The sequence below is a fragment of the Chenopodium album genome, chromosome 21 (genome assembly GCF_948465745.1).
Source record: "Chenopodium album chromosome 21, dcCheAlbu1.1, whole genome shotgun sequence".
Taxonomy (NCBI): domain Eukaryota; kingdom Viridiplantae; phylum Streptophyta; class Magnoliopsida; order Caryophyllales; family Amaranthaceae; genus Chenopodium; species Chenopodium album.
This window is the reverse complement of record NC_137854.1, coordinates 12,428,598-12,452,178: the sequence shown is the minus strand read 5'-3', so window position 1 is coordinate 12,452,178 and position 23,581 is coordinate 12,428,598. Positions and strand designations below refer to the sequence as shown.

General features: G+C 34.7%; 2 protein-coding genes and 1 long non-coding RNA gene across 4 annotated transcripts; all 3 read right to left on the bottom strand.

Annotated features, from left to right (window-relative positions):
- Positions 1-4,330: 4,330 nt before the first annotated feature.
- On the bottom strand, positions 4,331-5,534 carry LOC145600422 (uncharacterized). The gene is made up of 3 exons (XM_081656322.1): positions 5,362-5,534; positions 4,622-5,255; positions 4,331-4,399 (listed from the first exon to the last, which is right to left on the bottom strand). Exons 1-3 carry the CDS (start codon positions 5,532-5,534, stop codon positions 4,331-4,333), a joined length of 876 nt encoding a protein of 291 aa, XP_081512448.1.
- A 5,477-nt stretch (positions 5,535-11,011) lies between these two features.
- On the bottom strand, positions 11,012-13,286 carry LOC145602459 (aspartyl protease family protein 2-like). Its single transcript, XM_081658648.1, has one exon. The coding sequence runs from the start codon at positions 12,995-12,997 to the stop codon at positions 11,594-11,596; it is 1,404 nt and encodes a 467-aa protein (XP_081514774.1). The 5' UTR covers positions 12,998-13,286; the 3' UTR covers positions 11,012-11,593.
- Positions 13,287-14,110: 824 nt separating this feature from the next.
- Positions 14,111-19,619, bottom strand: LOC145601819 (uncharacterized). Of its 2 annotated transcripts, XR_014104443.1 has the most exons (6): positions 18,681-19,619; positions 17,343-17,393; positions 17,107-17,208; positions 16,855-17,006; positions 15,302-15,451; positions 14,111-14,489 (listed from the first exon to the last, which is right to left on the bottom strand). It is a non-coding gene; the product is annotated as an uncharacterized LOC145601819 (long non-coding RNA). The 2 variants fall into 2 exon arrangements; XR_014104444.1 differs by lacking the exon at positions 17,107-17,208.
- Between the last annotated feature and the right edge of the window lie 3,962 nt (positions 19,620-23,581).

Genomic DNA, 23,581 nt, shown 5'->3' with positions numbered 1-23,581 from the left:
TTAAGCTAAAAATGCATGGCCATTGATGACAAAAAAATTAACACAAAATTATGTTTGTGTCGTATGATGTGTTAATTTATAATGGTACTATGTATGGTAGGTATCACAAATTTTAATTTAATTATAATTAACAAAATTTTTTTATTTCTCATCATATATACTATAAAAATTTATCGTATAATGGTAGATATCAAAATTTATTATAAGTGTTTATCATATGAATATTTTTTATTATTGGAGATTTATTCCTATATTTTATTTGAATTTCTTATACTTGTCGTATTGATCTAACAAATTTTTTTCCCTATATTCTTACTTTATGTTTTTTCATTCAAATAATTTTATTCGTGGATTATATTCTATGTGGCATTAAAATTTTAGATATGTCAAATCTAATTCATTACTTTTATCTAGGTGGAGATATAATTTTTTAATTCAAAAATAAAATACAAATCTTTTTTCTTATTGGTCGAAATAAATATATTTCTTACGTGGTGCTTCGAATGCTTTAAAAAAATGCCTACTTTATTTATATATATTAAATTATATTGTATTTATATTATATTTTTTTACGGGTATATTATATATTTTTTAAGTACATGCGTTTTTCTAAGAAATACATTATTAATTATAAATTATGAAAAATATATTTTTATAATATTAATTAATTTTCGTAATCATACTTATAATTAAATATCACAAAATTAATATTATTCATCGTTGTTCATCAATGTTTCTTATTCATGTCATAGATTAGGCACCCATTCCCAAAATCATTGTTAATTGTTAATTTTATTCTCAATTCTGGCCTAAAATCCCAATAAAAATTCATAAATGAAATGTGTTATTTGTACGTTATTTACCCTAGGGTTTGAAAATATGATTTATGTGGGAATCATATTTTTGTTTTGATGTTTTGTTGTTAGTTGTGATTTCGAAAACAGGATGGTAACATATTTTATGGTGACCTAAAACTCATATATATTATTCAATTTTGTCAAAGAACACGACGTATGTATCGAGTTTGTAGAAGATGTAGGTCACAGTTAGTTATTTATTTTGTTCACAATCCTATTTGATCCGAAAAAGAGATGTGTAATTTTTTAATTTGTTTGTATTAAAGGCATTTACATATGTTTACTCTGGTCATTACCTTACATTTTATAGGGGATGACCAAATTAAATACTAGTAAATGTAATAACCAAAACAGAGTACAAAAATCACACATCTCTATTCCTGATAAAAAAGTGTTTGTGAAACAAAAAAAATTTGCAACCTCTATATCTTCTACAACCCTTTTTTTTTTTGAAAGCAAGCAGCAATTTCATTAAAGGAGGTCAATTTCCGCCAAAGTTGTGAGGCTTTGTGGAAAAGGACCGAGGGAAATAAACTCATTATAACCACTTGTGTCCCATCTTGCTACACTATGAGCTAGCGTATTACTGGCTCGCTTTACATGGGTAAAAAAGAAAGAACTAAACCTTGGAATCATCTTAATTATATCATCATAGAGTAAGTGAGCAGGAGAAAAGCCAACAGCCTTTGTTTATACAGCTCGCATAGTAGTCACAACATCACTTTCAAGGTGGATGTTTGTGTACCCAAGTCATCTTGCCACACTTAATCCATAGCGACACGCATCAGCCTCCGCGACATCCACGCACCACCCTGGAGCTTCTTCACGCACTACAGCAGCAAGTAAAGACCCCTGCTCGTTTCTGATTACCACACCCAATCCGGTTTTTGCCCCAAGATGAGCATCACAATTCACCTTCACATTGACAGCAAAGGGGCAGCTTCACGCATTACAAACGGGCCAGTAGATGGTACAACCATGTTAATCACCTTTCTTGCATAGTCATGGCTTTCCCTAACCCAATTCACCCAACCTTTAGCTATCTCAATAACATTGATATTTCCATGCTCAAAGGTGCGCTTGTTTCTACAATGCCACAATGCCTAAGAAAGAGTGGCCATGGTAATAAAATCATCCTTTTAAGCGTTTTTAGATAGCCAAAGGAGTCTCTCTGCAAAGCTGGCAGCAGGAGCACGGTGAATCAGGTCCATGAAGGAGCTAGCAACCTAAATCTCCTTTATTGCGTAACACTCAAAAGTAACTCGTAGAATAGATTCTTCCGGGGCGTTGCAAATAGTACAACTCTTCTCTGATGCAATGTGATGGTAGAAAAAACATTCCTTAACAGCGAGGAATCCTTTGCGAGCCCTCCATAGAAAGTGCTTCAGCTTCGGTGGACATTCAATTGACCAGACCAACCTCCATATCTCATCCATATCCACATTGTACTCCATTGTGCTCCTTTTGCTCAACCAATATCCCGACTTCACATTATAAGAACCATTTCTCGATGGCCACCAAAACATTCTGTCGGGGGGTGAGTTGGAGATAAAAGGATAGACAGAATTTTCACTTTATCGCCTCATTGAAGTTGCTAGCTAGTAATGGCATAAACATTCCACGCATAGTGATTATGATCGATTAAGTCACTAACCTTCAATTCCAGATTACTCAAGGCTGTAGGAGTCGGTAAAATAGTAGAGGAGTTGCCGGCCAGCTGCGCATCGGTCCATACATTAATCGAACTCCCATTACCCACTCTCCATTTGAGGCCATCAAGGAGAAACACCTTTGCACCCCACATACTTCCCCAAGCATAGCTTGGGTCATAGCCGCAAAATGCCTCAATTACACACTACTACAAAAATGGGCAAAGAAACCTATGATATAAGACCTGTTCGTTATTACAACAGCTCTCTTTGATGTAAGAGACCTAATATCAATGATAACAAGTCTTTAAATGTCAAGGGGCCCACAACATCATTGGTGAGAGATAGAGGTAGGGAAATAAGAGACCTGTTGTTTAACCAACGGGTCTCTTATGTGCGTAATGGCCCACTAGCCAAGACCCTCATATTTTCCATTGTTTTTTTTTATATATATATTAGTATTCATTGTACAATTCATAATACGCTACTCTCTATTCTCTTTCCTTATTTAGTCATTTCCCCTTATATGCCTCTCTCTCTTTCACACTTATAAAAATCTCATCTCCTTTCTCATTCTTCATTCTCCTAAAGTAATTGATCCGCCGCTAACTTCTCTTCATTTGGCACTGCTGCATCCTCCACCTACGCCGCCATCGCCTCATCCTCTTAACTCAAGTTTGAGGCTTTAAATGTCAATTTTGACCATAAAACTCTAGATCTAGAGTCTTTTGGTAAAATTTTCCCAAAGAATGCCACAATTGAATTATTCTTGAAAAGGTGTATTTCCACATCATTGATTTGAACATTTTGAAATGTTTTTGGGTTTGTGAAAAGGTGTTTTTAATGGAGGTGGTTTTTTGGTTTAGATTTGGCTTTTTCGTTGGTGGCTAGGGTTTTACCGGGATTGGGGTAGATTTGGTTTTTTGCAGGGGTTGCCGCGGGTTGTTGAGGTGGGTTTTCACGGGGGTGGGAATATAATGGTTTACCACGGGGTAGGGTTGGTTTATACGGTGGTGTTAAGGAGGTTGAGGCCTTTCTTATCGTTTTTTTAAAAAAATTTGAATGTTAGATTGAGTATATTATTTCCCTTGTAATTTATTCAGTTTGAAGAAAGGGGGCGTATGGGAAAAGAGAAAGATTATGTTGGTGCTCATGGGTCAATTGATTTCCTGAAAATTGATGATTTTTATAGGTTTAATTTGGATACAGGATCAATTTAGGTGCCAAGAGTTGATTTTGGTGAACGCTTCAAATAATGTAATTTGTAAGAGTCAGATTGTTTTGCTATTGAGAAGAGTGAGATTGTTAATCAATCAAAATGCTCTATGCAAGAAAAGGAAGAGATGATTTTTTGGTAAATCAGTTGTTAAGGTTGTACTTATGTTTTTGCTATCTTGTTTTTAACATTAATTAAAACCTCAGAGTTTTTTTTTTAATTGATTCTCTCCTATGGTGTACAGGAGGATAAGTAATTCAAGAAACTCACTAAGATAATGAATGGAGGCTAAGGAATTACCAAGGATGTGTTGTATTCACCTACTGTATAAAATGATGGGAATGTTGTTAATTTTGGTAACTTGTAAATTATTTCCATAAGTTTTTATAATCTTATATACTTGTAAATTCTTTTTATAAGTTCTTGTATACTTGTAAAAGTTGTTTACTACTAGTAAATTCAATAATAATATAGGTTCAGTTTATGTAAATTTATTTATTGTTTCATTTGTAATTTACAATTTCTTTTCAATTTTAGTAGAAATAATTACAAAATATAAAATATTTATCATCGAATTTCTTTTAATAAAAAATACAAAAAAGGGATTGTTATCTATTGTAACTGGTCTCTTTATGGATATCAAAGAGACCTGTTGCGTTAAATGACAAGTCTTTCCCCTTCTTAAATATATGATTTGATTACATGCAAAGAAAAGACCTGTTACCTGACTTAACAGGTCTCTTATTTATTACAAAGAGACCTATTTAGTTGAACACGTCTCTTTGTCAAAAAAACCTGTGAGCTAGAGACCTCCCCTAAACAGGTCTCTTATGCCATTTACAACGGGTCTCTTTGACCTTTTTTGTAGTAGTGACATCACAAATTTTAAAATATCTTGCCTTCAAAATAAAGTGAATAAGGGTACCCGAGTTGTGATGTAGTCTCCAGAATTGTTTTGCAAGAAGGGCTTGGTTAAAGCACTTCAAATCACGGAAACCCAATCCCCCAAGGGCTTTAGGTTGACATAAAAACTCCCATCTCTGCCAATGCATTTTACTACTAGCTAATGTAGACCCCAACCAAAAACGAGCCAACATCGAGTGCATCTCATCAACAAGTCCATCGGGAATTTTGAAAATAATCATCATGTATGTTGGAATGGCTTGAGCAATTGATTTAATGAGCACCTCCTTCCCCGGTCTTGATAAAAATTTGTCTCTCCACCCCTGTAGCTTTTTCCATAGTCTCTCTTTCAACCCTGCAAAAATAGCCTTTTTCGATCTTTCAATTATAGTCGGCAAGCCTAAGTACTTCTCATGTCGTTCAACTTCCCTCACCCTTAAAATATTAATTATCTCCTGCCTCCTGATCGGACATACTTTCTTGCTAAAAACAACTTCCGTTTTGCATAGATTGACATTCTGACCAGAAGCTCTCTCATATGTGCTGATAATATCAGCTATAACCGAGCATTCTTGCACATTTGCTCTAGCAAAAAGTACACTATCATCGGCAAAAAATAAGTGAGAAATTCTAGCCCCATGAATAAGATTACCATTAGTAGCCTTCGAAATCAAAGTCGAAAAAAAAAACATCCGTACACAAAAGAAATAAGTACGGAGAAATTGGGTCACCTTACCGTAACCCCCTTGATGGAACAACAGAGCCCGAAAGGCTGCCATTAATCTTAAAAGCAAAAGAGACGCTATTAAGGCAACACATAATACGATGAATCCAGTTTGTCGAGAACCCAAGTCTTGACATTACCTGCTCTAAAAACACCCACTCAACCCGATCATACGCCTTGTTCATATCAAGTTTGAGTGCAATATTGCCCTCCTTTCCTTCCCGGCCCCACCTCTCTTCATTTCATGAAAAATTACAAAAGCAACGATGACATTATCAGTTATAAGTCTGTGCGGAACAAAAGCACTCTGATTTGGCGAGATGATCTCTCCCAAAAACGATTTCAGTTTATTTTCAAGCACTTTGGACATGATTTTATAAACAACATTGCAGCAACTAATAGGCCTGAGTTTCGAAATATGAGTAGGTTTCTCACATTTATACTATATATTAAAAGGCGTTCATTTTAAAGGAACAGTGCCACGTGGCACTCTTCAACGTATATGACAACATGTCACAATGCCACGTCAGCGACACGTAAGCTTTCGACTTCATTTAACAAAATTAATAAAATATGATTTTATCTAGATTTGAACCCTTAACCTCAAAAAAATAAATGCTACACACTTACCATCTCAACCAACTTTTATTAGTGTTTTAAATTTTCACATATTTAACATTATATATTGCTTTTAAAGAAGTTATTTAATTTATTTATTATTCACAAGATTGGAAATACATATGAAGTAAAAAAAATAAAACCGTAACATCCGAGAAAACGTCCAAATCTCACACTAGCTATACAATAGTTAAACATAATTATCAAATTAAAAAATTACAAACTAGCAATCCGGGGCATCGCGCGGGACACACACTAGTTTAGGAATTAAAACAATGCAAGTGTTATTTATTCCTACTAAATCAATATCCCCTCTCCACCAGTTCTGGACATAAGCAATAATATCTGACCTAACAATATGCCAAAATTTCTAAAAAAATAAAGCATGCATACCGTCAGGCCCTGGGGCTTTATGTGGGTTCATCTAAAATAAAGCTTGTTTCACATCCTCTCCCGTCGGTTCTCGATCAAGTACGTCGTTCATTTATAATGTAACCTTAGGCTCAAGCCCTTCCATAGCCCCCTGAAAACTAGTTGGCGAACTAGTTGCAAATAAATTGGAGAAGTAGACTGATCAATGTCGACTCTCTTATTCTTCCATACCCCATGTTCATCGAAGAGGCCATCGATTATGTTTCGTGCTTTCCGTTGGCTTGCCTTGTGATGAAAATATTTTGTATTTTTATCCCCAACCCATAATTCATTAGCCCGGGCACGAGCAAACCAATACGAATCCTCTAGCAAATATCACGAGTCAACCTTATCGAATCCTAAGGTTGAAATTTTTAAACGAAATAAAGCATATTCGAAAACCCAATAAAAAATCGGTCTTTGGACAACATGTTGGTCAGAATTCTGATCTGAGTTTCGACTAGATTATACCAAATTTTTAGGGTAGTTAATTAAGATCATGAATGAAGAACGATGATGAGTAGAGATGAAAATTTGATTTTCTAAATTTTAATTATAATTTAATTTTCAGAAATGATTTTAAAATGTAAAAATAAATTTTAAAATACTATAATTATGTATTCTTAAAAAAAAAATTACATGTATATACAATTATACATACACCATAGTATATTTTGGCCTTTTAAAAATAAAGGAACGTACTGACTAATCATAAGTTCCATAATATGTCACGTCAGCATATTATGGTGCTTTTTTTGTAGGAATGACACAGTAAAATGGTCATTTATCATTTAGTTGATGTGGTTAAACTTTCATTTTTCTATAGTAGATTTGTTTAAAGGTTTTGAAGAGTTAGCTTAAATTCATGCACAATTAGAAAATCCGCTTAACTGATACTTGCAAAAGATGTAAGAAAATTTGCAATCCTGTATTATAATTATGATCCATTTACACTTATACATCATTATTTTGTCTTACTAAAATCTTAAATATTTATTATTATTATTATTATTATCATCATCATTATATCAAAAAAAAAAAAAAAAAACCTACAAAGTCAATCAATTTACAAGAAATTGGTTATTATTATTATTATTATTATTATTATTATTATTATTATAGTTACAACGCTTCAACATGTACAGTTGTATTCTTATGGTATTATTCAAAATTTACCAATTACTCATTAGGGAATAGGTATGCAATATGCATGCAAAATGCTAATCAAGTTGAGTACGTTGCACTCGAGCAAATCGAACTGGCCTTTGTCAAAAACTCAACTCAATCAAGGTATTATCAAGTTTAACAAGTAACGAGTACAAGTAAAAAGTTTTCTAATTGAGTCAAGTTGAGCGCCCCTCAGCTTCCGATCGAATTGCTCGGTCAAAGACAATCCTAATACATAGCCATAAACCAACAAGGATTGAAAAATAACACGTCATGACAGAGTGGGGGTGATGTAATGAAAAATCAACGCAAAAAAAGGAGTGAAGTGAAATGGTAGTGGTAGTAGTGAGGTTATGATAAAATGTTTGAACAAGGGTGTTTAAAAAAATGGGTAATAAGCGAAAAGGTTAAAGAAAAGGTAATAGAAAGGCTAAAAGGTTGGGACCAAAACATCCATGCGTGTGTCTACCAAACCCAAATGTGTCGTCCGTCCTACTCCTTGAGCGGAGTTTTCCTTTTTATTTTTCTATTGCTCTTTGTTGCCTTTGCTTGTTTCTTGCATGCCACAATTGCTACTTATTAATTGTACTTATGTCTTAACACCTTCTTTTACCATTCTTACTACTCTTTGTTTGGTAATCCCACGTGAGTTTTTTCCTATATATGTTATGTTAGAGAGTGACTTTTTTGTTTGTTTGAGGGCTTATTTGTGAGACGAGCTAGCCACTCGTTAGTTTCGGTTTGATTTCAGGCAATTTAATTGGATCGAGTCACATCAAAGAGTATGTTGATTGATTTTTGTCTTTCTCATACAACACATCTAAATATTGTTCCACCACTTTCCGATAGGCGACAAATGAAAAGAATAGTTAAACACTTTATAAGGGCCTGTTCTCATTGACTGAACTGAACTGAACTCAGCTGAACTGAACTGAAATGAATATTTTATAAGAAAAGGAAATTAGGAGCTGAACTGAACTGAACTGAATTTCAACGTAAGAGAACAGACCCTAAGACTTATGACTACATTACTCTTCTTATTATCATATAGTTTTGCGATAAATCTCTTTTGGTCTTGTAAAAATGAATTTTATCTTTTTTGATGACAAATGCAGCTCATATCCTTATACAAGTAAAAAAAAATTCAAATTTGTTTTGTTTTAGCTCTAAAAAATTAAAATGAAATGAAGTTGTCTAGGCTTGTAGCTTGTTTACAACTAACTCACAAGAAAGTATATATGAGTTTGGTAACTTAGGTGAAATAACCATGATACGAAGTATTCAAAGGGCTAATATATAATACTCATATAATCATTCATTTGTCTCTAAAAGTTCTTCTTGTTTGGATAATGATTGTTTTACTAACGTAAGTTAGAGGTGTAGTGAGATAGAATACATAAAAATTATTTCTTGAAACTATGTTTTTCAGAAAATAGTAAGAAATTTATAATAGAATAAAATTATCTTTTCATAATTATTTGTAAAATTATTCATTTTTAAATTTTATTAAAAAAAAAAAAAATTCTATGAAGTATTTATAAGAAATATTGTAGTATATTTTCCATTTACAACCCTGAGTCATCCCTATTCCAACAAAAAAAAAAAAAAAAAAAAAAAAAAAAAAAAAAAAACCTAAGTCACCCTAACCCCTAATTTAAATCTTGCTCATAGCAAATTTATAGTTTTTGGTTTTGAGTCATATTATATAAATTGTATTTATAATGAACATTAAATTAGTCATTCTCCTACTATATAAATCAATTTTTAAAAAATTCTTAAAAAAGTCAACTTTGCAATTCAAAATTGCAAGTATTCTTGTTAAATTACATTATATTAGTTCTTTTTAAGTTGACATATTTTGATTTTAAATACTATCCATAAACTTTACTTTAATTAACTTTTTTGATTTATAGTTATGATAAAATATAGTTTTCTGAGACATGAATACTTTGTTAAAGTATTTGTTCTCTGTTCTTCTTTTTTTTTTTTGGTGAAATAGAGGGGCAAGCCCCAAAGGTGTTTGTTCTTAAATGTGATAAAATAAACATATCAAACACTAAAGAACAAAGGATTGTATGTAGGAAACAAACAAATTGTAATAAGGCAATTACTACTGGCAAAGCCCATAAAATTACCCATCAGGCTAAACCCATTCTGTATATAAACCAGCCCACTTAAACCCGACCCACTAATAAACTCAATCATTACCCAAATGTACATTAAACAATAGGCCTAATGGACCGACCCAGATTAATTAAAGTGGCCCAACAATACCCATTACTATACTTGATGTCCTTAAACTCAGGGCAAGGTAAAGTGAAGATAAGGGCATGGGAAAAGGGCCCACTTACAGATACTCATGCAAGAGAAAAGCTTGGGATAGTAGTAATGGATGTTTGGTGGATGGTACATTGGTACTATTAGCTCAATGTAGTATTTAAAGTACATGGAGACCACCTTATTCTGTCTGTGTTTTCTAAATCTCAGGCTGCCTCTAATTCATGGGCAACTATTTATTATGCAGCTACAAGGAAGCTTCCATTTTAAACCTCTAGATCTTCTCACATTTTTAGCTTCTTTTTATTTTTTTGGTCATTTAATGAATATCGAAATGTACACACACATGTGGTCAGGGTACGTTCATGCTGGATACGGAGGGATTATAGTCGATTGTGCTAAGGATAGAGCCAAAGAGACACGTCATTTTTGCATAATACTTCCTTTGTCCGAAATTAGCTGTTATATTTTTTTTTATAGTGTAATTTAAACTGCTTTTATAATAGTTAAATTGAGGTAGTAATGTAAAAGAATTCGTTTTTGTTTTTCTCCAATGTGTATCAACTAGTGACCACAAATGTGATTGGTCTTAAAGTACTATAAAGATTGCGTATCCACCATTAAACCATAGCTGATATAAATGAGATGCATTAGTCCACAAACCTGTAAACCACCTTCTTAATATTCAGCTTCTTCAATTAAAAGCTTAGTGATCACCGTTAATCTTCTGCCAATGGCCATTATTGTAGACCAACGCGAGACTCCATGTTTGTACAATAATGAAAATGAACATTGTAATGTTGGTTCTATGTATTCTATATTTCAATTCTTAACCCAAACTTTTATCGAAAATATAGCTCACTTTACACCCTTTAATCAGATTGTGGTGTAATTTGAGCTAATACAAACATTTACGGCTTTACGCAATACAAATAATAATACAAAGATTAAATTGAAACCTTAACACAAGAGTTATAGCTACATAATAATTACATGCCCTTTAATTTAATGAGAATGTAATGTACTATGTTAAGCCATGATAACAGGGATAAAACTTCACAATACAGTAATACAGTTAGAAAGAATAGAAATATAGAATACATAGAACCAAAGATCTTTCAATTCATAAATCAAAAAACACAATATTAACATCAAAATGTAGTGACAATTTAGCCATAGATCACGCCAACATTAATGACGAAAGTAGCCAAATAAATGCAAAATTAATTTCGCAATTTCAATATTTCCCCAACATATCCGCTGACAAAGACATGCCACATGTATTTTCATGTGAATCCGACATCACTTCTGCTTAAACCCTCCAAAAACCTCCAAAACATCAATCTCCCCAACTTTTTCACTTCTTTCTTTTCATATTTCAAATCATACATAATTGAATTAAGGTATCCCATAAAACACAAAAAAACTTAACCAAATTCAATCAAATCATATTATAGAAAATAAATAAATAAATAATACATGTACAACATTCGGACTCAATCGAATCCGTCTACAATAAATGGGTAGTCTTAATCGAACGAACATTACACCCATCCAAGATTCACCAGTCTACAATAAATGGGTAGCCTTAAGCCCTTAACCAAATAAACATTATACCCGCCCACGTTTCACTTGAGGCGTCAAAAACAAACTTGACCAATCCAACTCGATCTGTCATGAAAAAAACCCGGTTTAAATTTCGACTCATATGAGCACAATAATTTCTCAACGCAAGTAACTAAGTTGACACCTCTATTCCCACCCAACCCGACTACGAGCGTGGACCACCCCCACAACCGTTACGTGAAAATAGGAGTCGTGAGCTATCATTATCAAACTCAAACAGGTAACCTTGCTGCATAAGATTACCAATAACGGCAAACCCAGACGGCGAGATAACTTGCTGTATAGCAAGACACTTAACATCCTCCGCCACATCAATGAAGTAATTCCTAGGCGGCGGATCAAACACCGACCCACCAATGAGTTCGAAGCTCATCCTAGGAAACCTCGTATGAACCACTCCAGACACATTGAAACAAAGATCAAACTGCTGAGTTAACTCACTCAGTTTAGGCAACTTCACTCGCTCCCCCATTACCGTTAATATTTCACGGTATGCCGGCTCAGGAACGAACGTTAATGTCGTTCCTGAGTCTACGACCGTGCCGCCGTTACCGAGCTCGTCGAGTGCCCACACTGATGGGCTTATCGGTAATTTCACACCGTCGATTGTAACGGATTGGATACCGACGTAGTAGAACGTGGGCGAGAGTGTGTTTTGAATAAGTGGGGTCGATTGAACCGCATTGTTCTTGGCAGGGATGACGTCGTGTCCGCCCCCGATCACGAGGTAGCTAGTTGGGGGAGGAGAGTATGTGTAATCTTGTAAGCAGTAAGAGAATTTATTCCCGAAACGTCTACCTAATTGGGCCGTGAATGAGATGGGCCCGCGGCCCAAGCCCATTACCCCACTCGCCCCTTCAAAGCCCGCGTCGGAAACTGCTGGGCCTGAGGTTTGGAACCCACACCCGAAGCTGAGGTTCGGGACGTGGATGGTTTTCCCGGAGGTGGAGTTAAACGAGGTCGTTTCTTTGGAGAAGATGCCGGAGGTGGTGGACCCGTCAATGTAAGAGTAGTGGAATAAACAGGATGAATGGTGTGGGTGGTGAGGTCGAGGGCAGTGCGACGAGTGAGGGACGAGCTGACATGATGGGTGGTAGCAGTGAGTGGGGCGGAAGGAGAGGGAGAGGCGAGGGAAGAAAGCGGAGTTAGGAGGGTGGTTGGTGGTGCAGTTTGTGGTGCGACAAGCGGAGCATTTGAGCCAAGTGAGGTCGCTGCCGGTGTCGGCGACTAAGAGGAGGTTTTGAGGGGGGGTTCCGATGGTGATTCCGGCGAAGTATTGACCGGAGCCGATTGAGGCGCCGGAGATGAGGGGGGTTTTGAGGGAGTGGCGGTGGTTTTTGTGGTGGTGGTGGTGGTGGCGGTGGTGGAGGGAGTGAATGCGGTGGGTGTCGAAGAGGAGGATGTCGGAAGGGGTTTTGAAGGGTTTAATGTGGACGAGTTGGAGTTTGATGTAGTCATGTTGGGTAGCGGTAGCGGTAGCGTTTGAGGTAGCGGTGGCGATGTTGGTTAGGAGGAAGAGGAGGAGGATGAATGTAGGAAAAGGGTGCATGTTTTATGTGGTGATTGTGATGAGAAAGATGGGAGGGAAGTGTTTGAATGGGAGATGAAGGGAAGGGAGGAATGGAATACTTGTAAGAACATTGAACAAAGGTGTGTGTTGGGGGGTCGGTGGTTGGTGACAATTTGCCGAAATAATCCAAAGAATTTCTTGGGTTTAATCAGAGGATGAATTTGGAGTATTCGTTTTTTATTTTTGATTTTATTCTTGGAAATTGGAATGGATTAAATTAGTGAGATCTTTGTAGATTGGTACAAGTAGAATTTATTTTACATTCATCTAATTTGAAGAAATAGACATGAGTATTATATTTGTGCTTTTGAAAATATCAAGCATTGTTAATTAATTAGTACGAGTAGGACTGAAGGAGTATTAGACATGACTGTTCTAAAAAAAAAAAGTAAAAGACTTGACTACTTGAGCAGTTGACACTTCATAGTTTTGGAAAAGAGATTTGTTCAATAATCCAATAATCATTTTTTTGACAGAAATAATCCAATATTCATTTTTTTGACAGAAATAATCCAATATTCATAAAACAAGTTTAAAGGTTTTTTTCGCAATTAAATTTACTCCTTTATTGATTATTAATAATTTACTCCCTTCATTTTATTTTTGATTCACTCATTTATATAATGACTACCAATTCATTTCTACTTGACTTTATTAAGTGAAATTTTAATTTTTCACAATCTTATGCTCATGCACTGTGTTTGTCAAAGGGTCTACTGCATAGAAAGTTTAGAGTGTAATACCAATACTTGAGATTAAATTTCATTTGCAATACTACCTCCGGTCCAAATTACTCGCAACTTTGAGGTATTATTTGTGAGATATAAAATATTTCAAAGTTGCGAGTAATTTGGACCGGAGGTAGTATTTTTTTTTTTATAAATTAATCTCTATTTAAAATAAAAAAAAAAAAAAAAGGCTTGCATTAATACAGAGTACGTAAAAGGTATCCTCATTATGTAATCTCAGAAGCCTAAGAATGTTTTAAAGTAAAAAACTACAGAAATAGTGAGCTAGTGATATACTCAACTACATAGCTAATGTACTGATAACTTAACCGACTAGCACATAAGTTTTGTATAAAATGCTGCATAATGACAATTTAATTACACAATACAATGTACAGAGTAATTATACCATGTTTATACATCAAACTAAACTAAAAAAAAAAAAAAAAAAAAAAAAAAACTGGAAAACTCCCTAAGGCAGTACAATGAGCTTTGCTTTTGGAAGCATAATCATCTTCATATGATTAGATAGACTAGCTAGTTTATTTGAGTTGAACAGTCACACGAGGCTTAAAAAAAGGGAGAGAGCCAATTATCAGATAATTAATCTTTGCTACTTCTTCAGACCCATTGAAGCCTTTGAGTTCAAGCTCGTTTACGAAACTGTGAAGACAAATTGAACTGCTTTTGATTCTCATCCAGTCCGTAGCTACCAGCAGCAACTTTTTTTTGGGGGAAGAAACCTAATCTCAGTGAAAGGAGGCAAACCAGAAGATAGTTACAAAAGAGAACAAAATAAAATAGTAACGAAGACAGATTGCCAAGTCTGATGTTTCATACATCAAAACTAGCATTTAAAAGGTACATATTTCAATATACTATGGCATACAAAGTTTGTGTTATCCCGGCTTTAAGTTTTAGTCATACTGAACAACTAAACTAGGCCTTGGGGTTTTTCTGAAATACGGGACGAGGTAACTTGATAAGTTTATGGGGTAGAGACAATAAAGTATGGTCCAATCTCTATACATTCGATTTCCTGCTGCTCACTCCTGCTTCAGACAATCCCATTTGTCCCAAATTTTACTGAAAACCTTCCTCTTAACAATTTAAATCTCTTGCTACTGATCTACTTTCTATTTCTTTTCAGAATAAGACTCACACTAATCTCTCTTCATTACAGATTGTCCTTGCCATATATTTAAGTGCTGAAAGAAAATGTGTGAGAAGAATAAGTCAGGAAGGAAGGAAAAGCAGGTAGGAATGCATGTGCTGGTTGCAACCGCTGATGAGAATTTGAGACAGAAGCAGGATGGTAATTTGATAGTGTTCGAAAATCACGGATAAGCTTCTCACACCGCATTAAGATCCAAGTTTAGAAGTACCAAATTGGGTAAGCAACTTTGCATGAAAACTACAAGCTGCCGCCTAACCAGAGCTTTCTTGGTTAAATGACAGCCAATTGAATTGACCATTATACCAATATTGAAATGTAATTGTTGTCCTCGCAAAGAATGCAACGTTTGAAATATTGTAAATTAAATCAAGAACTCACATTCAATAAAAATCTTCTCAAGATTGGACATTTCTTCAGCGAGGAAGTACAACAGTCAACAGCGCTCTGCACACCACATCCGATCCTATAAGCATCAACTTTAATTCTTTGAGATTTTTGAAATGGGTAAACAGGCAACAGTTCATCACGCTGCAAAAGGAGTTTTTAACAATGCACGATCAAAGATATTCATGGTTAAACTAGTGCATTGGAGACCATGAAAAAGCAAATGGTGCAGCTACATAAGGCACATCACAAAAATTTGCATTCACTTCTAAATGTTTCAATGCTAAGGACAGACAGATATTTAGCTGAATCTGAGGACAGACAGTTACTATGGAAGGAGAGTTATCATCTTATCAAGATACGTATCAGTTATCAGCTATCATAAGTGTAGTTTGTGTACCGAGTATGAGCTATCAAGTGACTCTACTCTAGCATCCCATCTCAGCTAATGACAGTAATGTAGGCACAAAACTTTGAGCTCCTAAATCAAATAAATATGGAAAGCTTGTCAAGATCCAAGATTTGTTTCTTGGAGGACAACAAGAAAAACATCTCCAATAATACATTAAACAAAGTGGTAGTTCCTCCAGTCTTACCTAAACTTGACGTGTTTGTCACCCATGATGTCAACCCATTAAGCTCTCAAAACCCCTCTTTACTCTCTCTACAATGCACCTCTTCTCCCAATTCCCAAGTAACTATATAACTTCAGCCCAATACCAGAAAGAGCATGTGGAGATCATTTCTCTCACCACTTAATATGATAATGGTGGTCAGAACTAAGAACATTGAGTTTGAGTTAGGAAAGGGAGGGCTATCATGTCCCAGAAGAGGCTGCATACTTGAACCAGTTAAAAAGCGTCACCAGTAGCACATGAATGACATGACCAGTCAGATGATGAGATGAAACAGGGAAGCTATATGGTCAGTTAATGATTGAAGCCTTGAAGGGGCTATGGGAGAAGATAACAAAGTTCCATAATCCAAATCAAAACTTCCTCCCCAACAGCAGTTTGAGAATGTTCAATTCCATGAATCTTCCAGACTACCATTTTAATATGTAGAGTGTACAAGAGTATTGTACAAAGTTCATAGGCAGAAAATTGTAGCTGGTGGTAGCTCCAGTCAAATTAAGTCTAAATCATATGAACTAATGACGAATTGACGATTGTTTTAGGCCATGCTCTCTTCACCTTATTCAAATAATATTCAGTAAAAAGAGGGCCTTACTTAACAATATGAGTCAGCAAAGAATTGATGCATGTACAAGAAAAGAGAAACAATTAAGGATGACAAATCCAAGCATTTTCACTCTCGAAAAAGGTGAACTATTTAACTTCAGTACAATAAATATAGCAAATACATATTTGATTACTACCCTATATTTAATTTGGCTGCACACCAAGCAGTAGTAACAATGGAGCACACTTTTGTGATGAGTGATGACTCATGATGGAGGCATGTAAACTGAATACTTGCAGACTACAGTATACTAGGGATTTGCTAGGGTGTAAAATTGTTCATGGAAAGCAGGTAAAAAATTATACCACTAGTAATCACCCATGTATGAAGAGCGAGCTTCAGACTTCTGCTTATGTTTGTTCATGGTAAGGTCATCAGACATAGCAGACAGACTTCCGCGTGTTGCCAGGAAATCTGCAGTAGCAGCTTTAGCACTCACTGTCCCAAGAATGACTACCTGCCATAAGAAACACAATGATCAATTGCAAACTACTTTCAGTTGTGATGGCTTTTAAATGTGTAATGCATGCGCGAGCTTAAAAGAGAGAAAAAGAGACCATATTGAACAATAGATTAAACTTCAAAAATTCATCGTTGCAGGACTCCAGGATACTTGCCAAGCTATTTAAGTTCACGGGGTTACCATTGACGGCAAGCAGCTAGAAAAAAATTGAATACATAAGCTACCTTTCAGATAGAAATGAATAGAGAGGAACCTCACATCAACAATTTCAGACCACCCCAGAAATATAAGGCATTTCTTAGGAAGTTATAATGGGAAGCTAATACATACCTGGACAATTGTAAGATCTTCATATCCGATGTTGATGTCAGTCACAAGAAACTATAAAAAGAAAAATACAAGATAACGTATACTGCATATACATATAAAATTCGCAACCACGTATACATATGAAATTTGCAACTCCACACAGTTATTCATGAGAGATGCTGCAACTTAGCATATCCTAACAATGAGAAAAGACAACATAATTCAGGCCCATCAATGTGATATGACAAGTAAGTAAGAAGTTGACAATAACCGCAATCATTTATTGAAAATTTAAAGCCAAAATTTCTGAACTATAAAACAGGGTAATAAAATGGTACCAATAGCAGGTAAATATGTGCATTGGCTAGTTGGGAGTATATCTTGGCAACCCTGCCTGCCTCAGCCAACACATATGTAATAGACTAGTCTAGGGAGAAGGAGAAAAGGAAAGCTGAAAATCTATATAGAGAGGGGATAAGTGAGTAAAAATAATTAGAACATTGTTTACAGAATTTAACTTTGCAAATTGTTGTTGGGAGTGTCCAACCACACAAAGGTCTGAAATTGAATGCCCAATTTATGATTTAATGGCATCAAATTACAATCAATCATCCAATTTCTTTTCTTCCTCAAATATCTAATTCTAATTTTCCGATTTACAACAGTTGATATACTGTAATATTCCCTCCCAAATTAGTTGTTAAAACTTTCTTTTAGGAGTTACTCAAATTAAAAACAACAAAGCACATTTAGTAAAAGTTCATCTCTTTTATTTCTCTAAAGTTGGAACCCACACTAAGCAAGCTACAATTTTCTCTACCTTTCATGTACACAAATGAGTATGCCAACACCAAACCATTGTTTGTATCAAGACATTAATCTTAGCAATTAATTCTATCAAGACATTAAAACCACAACATAAGCATATGCTTGCCATAGTTGTTCCCACAATCCATTGTTTGACCCACAAATGCGACTACGAAATCGCGGTCCCTCACTGCCAAATCAACAAAGTCACAGAGATTAAGTACACATCTCAATTTCACATACAATTCAAGCTCCTTAATTAAATTAAAATTCACTCACTCAATTATGCCTCTACAATTCAAAATTTAATAAAATTATACTATGATTCAAATATTCCAATTAGAAGATTGCAGTTGTAACTAAAGATTTGGCCCCTCCATTTTCGTATACACATGATTTCAATCAACCCACAAATGCTACTACTTTCATCATCATACATTTTACCTTCAATAAGATATAATCATACAAATACGAAACCCCGTTAATAATCATGTCATTCATCCAAGAGTAAATCAGGGAACTCAATTCAGGGGAATTCAGGGAATTTGTTACCTTCAATTGCAGAGTGGAGCTGGGTGTAGCCTTCCTCCTCGGTTGCCTGAAATCGAGAAACCCTAGATTTTAGGGAAAATGATTTGGCTCCAAATAGGACCAAATTTAGAAACTTTCCCTCCACCTTCCATTTAGAAGTTTACTTCCTCCTTGTTTAATAAATGTTCCATTCGCACTTTTTGTTTTTGCACAATTAAATTGAATTAATGTTTATAATTCCATAACTCCTTATCCTTCCTCCGTTTTTATTTTATTGCACCATTAGCACTTTTACACTATTCACATTATATTCTTTGACCATCATTTTTTATCTATCCATTAGGAAAAATATAGTCCTATGAGATCTAGTTAGATTTGTCTCGAAATCTTCGTTTTAAATATTACCTCCGGTTCAATTTACTCGCTACAAAGGACATGTTTGCGGAAACGAAGACAGAAGATTGAAAACATGATTATAGGAAAATAAGGGTATATGCTTAACTATTAATAATCAAACCCAAAAAAAAAATTAAAAAAAAAATTCAACCTTAATTAAATTAAATAACCCACCACCAAGCATCACCCAAACCATCCACTACCACCACCCAGCATCACCGAAAGTCCGAAACTACCCACCACCACCCTACGCACCCAGCAACCCGCCAACCCGCCAACCCACCACCACCACCACCGATCTGAAACCACGAGACCAACCCACAAAACCCATAACCCACGAAACTAGCCCACGAAACCCGTAACCCATTGATTTGAAACCACAAAACCCAACCCACGAATGAAACCCACGAAAAGAGGGCGATGACGCCGCCGATCTGCAACCAACAAATCAAACCCACGAAAAGAGGGCCACCCAAACCGCCGATCTGCAACCCCTGCCGCTCTTAACACCAAGAAGCCACCATGAAAATGGGGTTAGAGGAGCAGAGAGAAAATTAAAGGGGATGAGAGTTTAATAAATTAAGTTTGGGATTAAATCTAATCAAATCAGATTTGTCATTAAATAAGGTTGTTTCAAAAAAAAAAATTAGGGTATATTGGTCATTTTACTGGGCAAAAGTTACTAAATAAGGAAAAAAAAATTTGTTGCGAGTAAATTGAACCGAAGGTAGTATCAAATTTTTAAAATTTTTACTAAACTATAATTGAAGATATTAATAGCTAATAAAGTAATGCACTAGCAAGCGTGAAATCCCTCATGGTGCAATAAAAAAAGAACAGAGGAAGTATGTGGAAATGTGAAATGGCCACATGTTTAGAGCTATAGGGTAACTCAGTCATTATATGGATTACTTCATGAGTATTACAAGGATTACGTAATCAGTTTCTAGGGGTTACTCGATCAGTGTTATATGGATTATTTTGTTCTTTTACAAGCGGTCACATGGTGTACGTGGCCAGTCGTGTCGCAGACAAGACGAGTTGTTGTAATGTAGACATAAAGAAAAAATATACCCTTTGTCTCAAAATATTGACATGTTGAATTTTTTTTTTTTTATTACTATTCAAGTACTGATTTTAATTATAGTTTAGTTTTTAGTAGAGTATTAATAAAAGAATCATCATATGTTAATTTGATAATCATATTCCACTGTCTTTTTTTAGTATTATGATAATTATCTTGAAATTTTATTACTTTGAAAAAGATTTTATATTGACTTATTTGGTGTATTATCATTATTAACAAAAAAAAAAAAAAAAAAAAAAATTTGTTAAGAATAAGCCAACCTTTATGCATTTAGCTCAAAATAAGTCAATCTTTCAATTAACTAAGAATAAGCTAACTCTCATTACCTATTTTCTTTGAATAGGTTAAACGACCTACAACCTACCAAACAAGTCATTTTTTAAAATTAAAATTAAGTAATAAAACCTCCCACACCAAGACACCATTACTGAACAACTACGCTCGCTTGCCACCGCCCAGACCACCTCCCTCTCACAGCCAACCCTCTACCCTTGACGCATTTCTCTTTTCCTCCAAGAACACCAGGCGACCTCCACTCTCCTCCATCTGACCCCTCCTCTCTCCTCCACCTGACCCCTGGCCTTTCTCTTTCCCCACCCTGACTTCGTCGGCCAAAATCAACACAAACCACCCGCAAACCCACTCCTAAATCCACCTTCCACCGTACCCACCTCAAATCCCCACCTTAATCACCAAAATATCATCATATCTACCCTGAAACCTGACCCTAACGTAACCACTGAAACCCACCCGAAAAAAGCCCCACTCCACAAATTCACAAATAAAAAAAAAAAGGGGGAGAGGGAAGGAGCAGAGGCGGCGGTGGGAGGAGAGCAAGAGAGAGGAACGGTGGCGAGCTTGTGGGATGTGGTTGACGGGGGTTGTGTTCTTCGTAGGGGGGAGGTGGATTATTTTTTAAAAAAAAAATACTAGTATAAGATTTTTTTTTTTTTTTTTTTGAAGCAAAGTATAAGAAAATTTATAGTTCCTTCGTTTTTTTTTTTTAATAGTTGAAACACACACTTTATCACGTAATTTAAGAAAAGTAGACCTCACATGATGTACTACACTTAAAATGGGGCTAATAGGTTGTTAAGAGTGTAACAAAGTGGGTCATGTTCTTTTAATAAAGGTAATAGTATAATTTTCACCAGAAATTCCTTCCTTTTATAGTGTGTTGCAACTATTGTGACATTTCCATCATAGGGAAGTGTTGCAACTAACTATAAAGAAACAGAGGAAATATATTTTACTAAAAAATAATTTTAATTAAAAATTTTATTTAAATTTTAAGAATTAATCAATCATATTAGGACACATGGCATGTTTAATCTGAACATCAGGTTACCACCAATATCAACAAGTCATGACTCATTTTGGGAAGATGTATTATGAAGGTTAACTTATTTTTAGTTAATTAAAAGGTTGGGTTATTTTGAGTTGATCACACAAAGATTGACTTATTTTTGACAAATTTTCCAAAAAAAGATTCTAAGAAGAGTCTATATATATTCTAATCTAATCATAGAAATGTTGAGAGATCCAAAACATGATTGGAATTGGAACATTTACAATCCCTCTCCCTCCTATTACAAAGATCAAAATTCAAGCGAACATTCCTAATTCTACTAGATTTGCAGGTATCCCGACCCTCATCAAACATTTAACGTTCTTTCAAGGCTACTAGGTCAAATTGAATTGGCCCTTACTGAAATTAAATTAGAAAAGTTTTTTCTCTAAAACCCTCTAAAATCTTTTCCTCTCCCACCCAAATTAGCAAAAGTTGACTTTAAAATTAAAATAAAAAATTTGACTTGACTTTAAATAAAGTCATTATTTTTTATAAATATAATCACCCCAATAATTGTTTATTTAATTAATATACTTCAAAAATAGCTTTGAAAATTATTAAATTAATTTATAAAGTCTACAATAATACATGGTATTACAACATTGATAATCATGCTAAGGACAAAATAAAGGCATCTCTCTTGACACCCTTTTAGGCCTTATTATTTCACTTTGATCCTTCAACATCAATTATACTTGCTAGTTAGTCACTTTGATTCTCGTCAATTGATTAACCTTTTTTTTTTTTTTTCTTTCAATCCATGTCAACCCAAAGTTGGGATGGAATGATGTGCTTGATAAAAAAAAGTGATATCTCAAATGAAAAAAAGTATAAAATATTTCAAGCAAGTTAAAAAAAAAAGAGTCAAAGTTTTATTTGTGATTATTTGTTAACCTTATATTGATTAAGGTTATATTTATTTGTAGGGTGTTTTTGATCAAGCTACTTGAGAGTTCTTTTGAAGTGTTGTTGGCTAAGTGAAGATCAAGGTACGTTAGGTGGTTAGATACCTTGAAAGTGATCGATTTGAATAACATGTTTGAATGATTTTATGATGAATTGAATTATGGTTTATGAATTAAAAGTATGTTTAAAGGATTGGTTTTAATAATTAAATTGGAGTATTGATTTTTATAACATGTTTTGATTAATTAATTTATTATTCATGTTCAAAAAGGATTGATTTTAAAAGCATGTTGAATTTATTAAAAGAAGTTTGAATTATTATTATTAAAGGGGTTGAATTATTGGATTTAAAAGAAGATTTATTAAATCATGAATTTATTATTATTTATGCTTTATAAGCATGTTGGTAATCCCACTATGCGGATTTGGTTTATTGATAAGGCCTTGGACTTTGCATGACCGAGTCTTTCCTCAAGAATAGCCTTGTAACATAAGGAGAGGTGTGCATACTTGGGTGAGGAATTGGTTTTAATATGAGGAATTGGTTTTTAAATAATTGGAATTGGTTTTATTGATTATTGATATTGGAATTATTAAGAAATTGGTTTTAAACCATGAGTTTGGAATTATTGGATTATTTATTGGAAATTGGTTTAAAGCATGTTTGCGAATAAATTGAGTTTAATTATCTTGCACTTATCATACTTAGCTTATTTTGCTAACTCGTACTTCTTATTTGTTTAAGCAGTGTTGCTTATTTTCAGGTTGGAGTCAATAAATGATGCATTGGATTCCTGGGATTGGTTTTCACTAAATTAGGAATTTGGTCTTGTATCTATTTTGAGTACTCATAACATTGGTTACTATTATGGTTATTATTAATAAAGAAGAGTATTTAAGTTTCCGCTGCTAAGTATTGGTTTATTTTTAGTAAGTTTGAGTAGCCTTGCGTTTTCACGCGGCGGTAATACGCCTAAACCTATCTCTACGGTATAATACGTATTATACAGGTATTTCCGTAGAAGGAGATTTTGGGGTGTTACATCCATCAACCTGCTTGTAGTTCATAAACCACTCCCTAAGTGAACACACTAGAGCCCACACATCAGATTGATGCGCACGTTCATCAGCAATTAGGACATAATCCTCTTTATAATGGGTGTCTCCATCTGCAATATCTGC

Excerpts from the sequence above, each read along its gene's own strand:
- LOC145602459 (XM_081658648.1), bottom strand. The coding sequence starts at position 12,997 with ATGCACCCTTTTCCTACATTCATCCTCCTCCTCTTCCTCCTAACCAAC.
- LOC145600422 (XM_081656322.1), bottom strand. The coding sequence starts at position 5,534 with ATGAACAAGGCGTATGATCGGGTTGAGTGGGTGTTTTTAGAGCAGGTA. Across the intron at positions 5,256-5,361 it reads GTTCCATCAAGGGGGTTACG|AATTTCTCACTTATTTTTTG; the intron begins GTAAGGTGACCC and ends TCATGGGGCTAG. Across the intron at positions 4,400-4,621 it reads TTATTCACTTTATTTTGAAG|GGGAAAGACTTGTCATTTAA; the intron begins GCAAGATATTTT and ends ATATTTAAGAAG.